Raw genomic sequence first — 1,969 nt, 5'->3', positions numbered from 1 at the left:
TTGATCCTGTTTTGTAAAATCTTGCAAAAAACAAAACTATTTTTCAACTTTTTTGAAAAAATTTGATGCAATAATCAAGTTTCTGGTTGGAAACGTAAAAAATACTGAAAAACGGTTTTTTTCATTTTCAAAAAATCATCAGATGAAAAACAAATAAATTGAAACAAAAATTTGCAACATAATTGCGTTCCTAGCTGAAAAACATGAAAAACATAATAAAATGCTCGAGAAATGCAAAAATAATGTAATTCTAGACTTAATTTCTTGATTTTTTGTTTGTTTTAGCAAAATCTAGTGAAAAACTTGAGATTTTAGTACGAAAACGCACTTTCGGCCAAATTTTGTGGTTTCTCGGCTTATTTTTGTCTTATTTTACTCAAAATCAAGTGAAATAAACAAAATAACATATACATTAATTGTTTTTATGATTTTTAAAATGAGTCTCGAGCAGAACAAGCTAAAATAATTTCGATTTTGTAATTTTTTGCCTACATCAACAAAATTTTTAAAATTTTTTTGTTTTTATCTTAAGAAACGTGCTTAAACGCTTGAAAAGGTCAAAAATAACGCCGTTTTTGGTCGACTTTGTTGAATTTTTGGATTGTTTTTAACGAAATTCTGCGAAATAATTGTGTTTCTACCTGGAAAAAAAATTGAAAAAGACAAAAATAAATTGTCATTTTTGATCCTGTTTTCTAAAATTTTGCAAAAAAACAAACTATTTTTCAACTTTTTTGAAAACATTTGATGCAATAATCAAGTTTCTGCTGAAAAACGTGGAAAATACTGAAAAAAATCACCAGATATATTAATTCTAACAAAAGTTTTTACCAAGTCACTAGACTAATATGAAAATACAGAAAGAAAAAAACAAATAAATTGAAACAAATTCTGGTAAATAAATAGATTGTATATTATTTTAAATTAAAATTACAGAAAATACTTTTTGATTTTTCGTTACTATGTGGCAAACTAAATATTTTGATGTTCTTATTGAAAACAAAAAAATTCCTAAAAGAATTTGAAAAAACCCTTTTTTTGCCAAAAAATCCCTAGAACTGGGGAAAAACTTACTTGTACTGGAATATCGGCTAGTGTTATTGCTAAATAATACGACTTGAGCGAATACCATTTGTTGAAGTGCTCTCTTGTGATAATGGGCAATTCGGAAGGGACTAGAAAGCGAGTATTTTGCAAATAAAAAGGCTAATTTGCATTCTTACAGGTTGTTGTGACGCAATTGAACGCCGTCAACATCAGAAACATCACGGAGAAAAATAAGAAATTGAAGTTATTGAGAACATTCGAAGCATCCTCTCCTATTCCATGATAAAGTGTTCCTATAAAAAGGGCTATTCCCAAGTGTGTCGCAATCCGAGAATAAGTCAAAGTTCGGTCACGACTTAACACGAGAAATGCCCGTTTTAGTAACACGAAGATTTGGTTACAGAAGGAAGTTGGGTATTGACTGTTGCCACAAAAACTGGGGTCTTTGGTGTTATTGGTGATTTTTTTGAACAGGATTGGGGGGGCCCTTACTGGGGTTATTTGCCCACTTTCCATTAATTTATCTGCAATTTCACAATTATTTACTGGACTTTAAATCGGATTTGTGTACCTATATGTTCGAGCGATTGGAATTGTAAAGAATTCCTTTGTTTATTTCGCCATTCTTGGTTTAAGCCGTTATTTGACTGCTTGACCAAGATTTCGGTAAAGTCGCCGTAATCGCCAGATGCCACTTCCAAAACTGAAACAAATTCATTTTTAATCGCTAATTTGTTAAATTAATTTCGCTGTGTTAACAAGATAATAAAGTGCACACAAAGCACTATTATCAGTGCAAAACCATGCAAATATTGCCTTATTTGAACCTAGGACAAAAAACAATTTTACAATTTTGCTTATCTTAAAACTGAATAAATAAAGTAACTAAAATTACGGGTTTGGTTTTTTGTTTTTCTTACAG

The 1,969-nt window shown here is 30.0% G+C and overlaps 1 protein-coding gene across 1 annotated transcript in view; it reads right to left on the bottom strand.

Annotated features, from left to right (window-relative positions):
* The window catches only part of LOC123005679 (ATP-binding cassette sub-family G member 1-like), a 23,387-nt gene that overhangs the window by 3,627 nt on the left and 17,791 nt on the right, over positions 1-1,969 (bottom strand). Inside the window, exons 5-7 of the mRNA XM_044399533.1 lie at positions 1,619-1,750; positions 1,224-1,571; positions 1,075-1,175 (exon numbers count right to left, since the gene is read on the bottom strand). Coding sequence (XP_044255468.1) covers positions 1,075-1,175; positions 1,224-1,571; positions 1,619-1,750 — 581 coding nt within the window. The remainder of the gene's footprint in view (positions 1-1,074; positions 1,176-1,223; positions 1,572-1,618; positions 1,751-1,969) is intronic.

The sequence above is a fragment of the Tribolium madens genome, unplaced genomic scaffold, assembly GCF_015345945.1.
Source record: "Tribolium madens isolate multiple individuals breed KSU strain unplaced genomic scaffold, Tmad_KSU_1.1 Scaffold_20;HRSCAF=117;Tcas5.2_LG4, whole genome shotgun sequence".
In the NCBI taxonomy this organism is placed as follows: domain Eukaryota; kingdom Metazoa; phylum Arthropoda; class Insecta; order Coleoptera; family Tenebrionidae; genus Tribolium; species Tribolium madens.
Note: the sequence above shows the minus strand (reverse complement) of the source record. Positions and strands in the feature narration are given on the sequence as shown.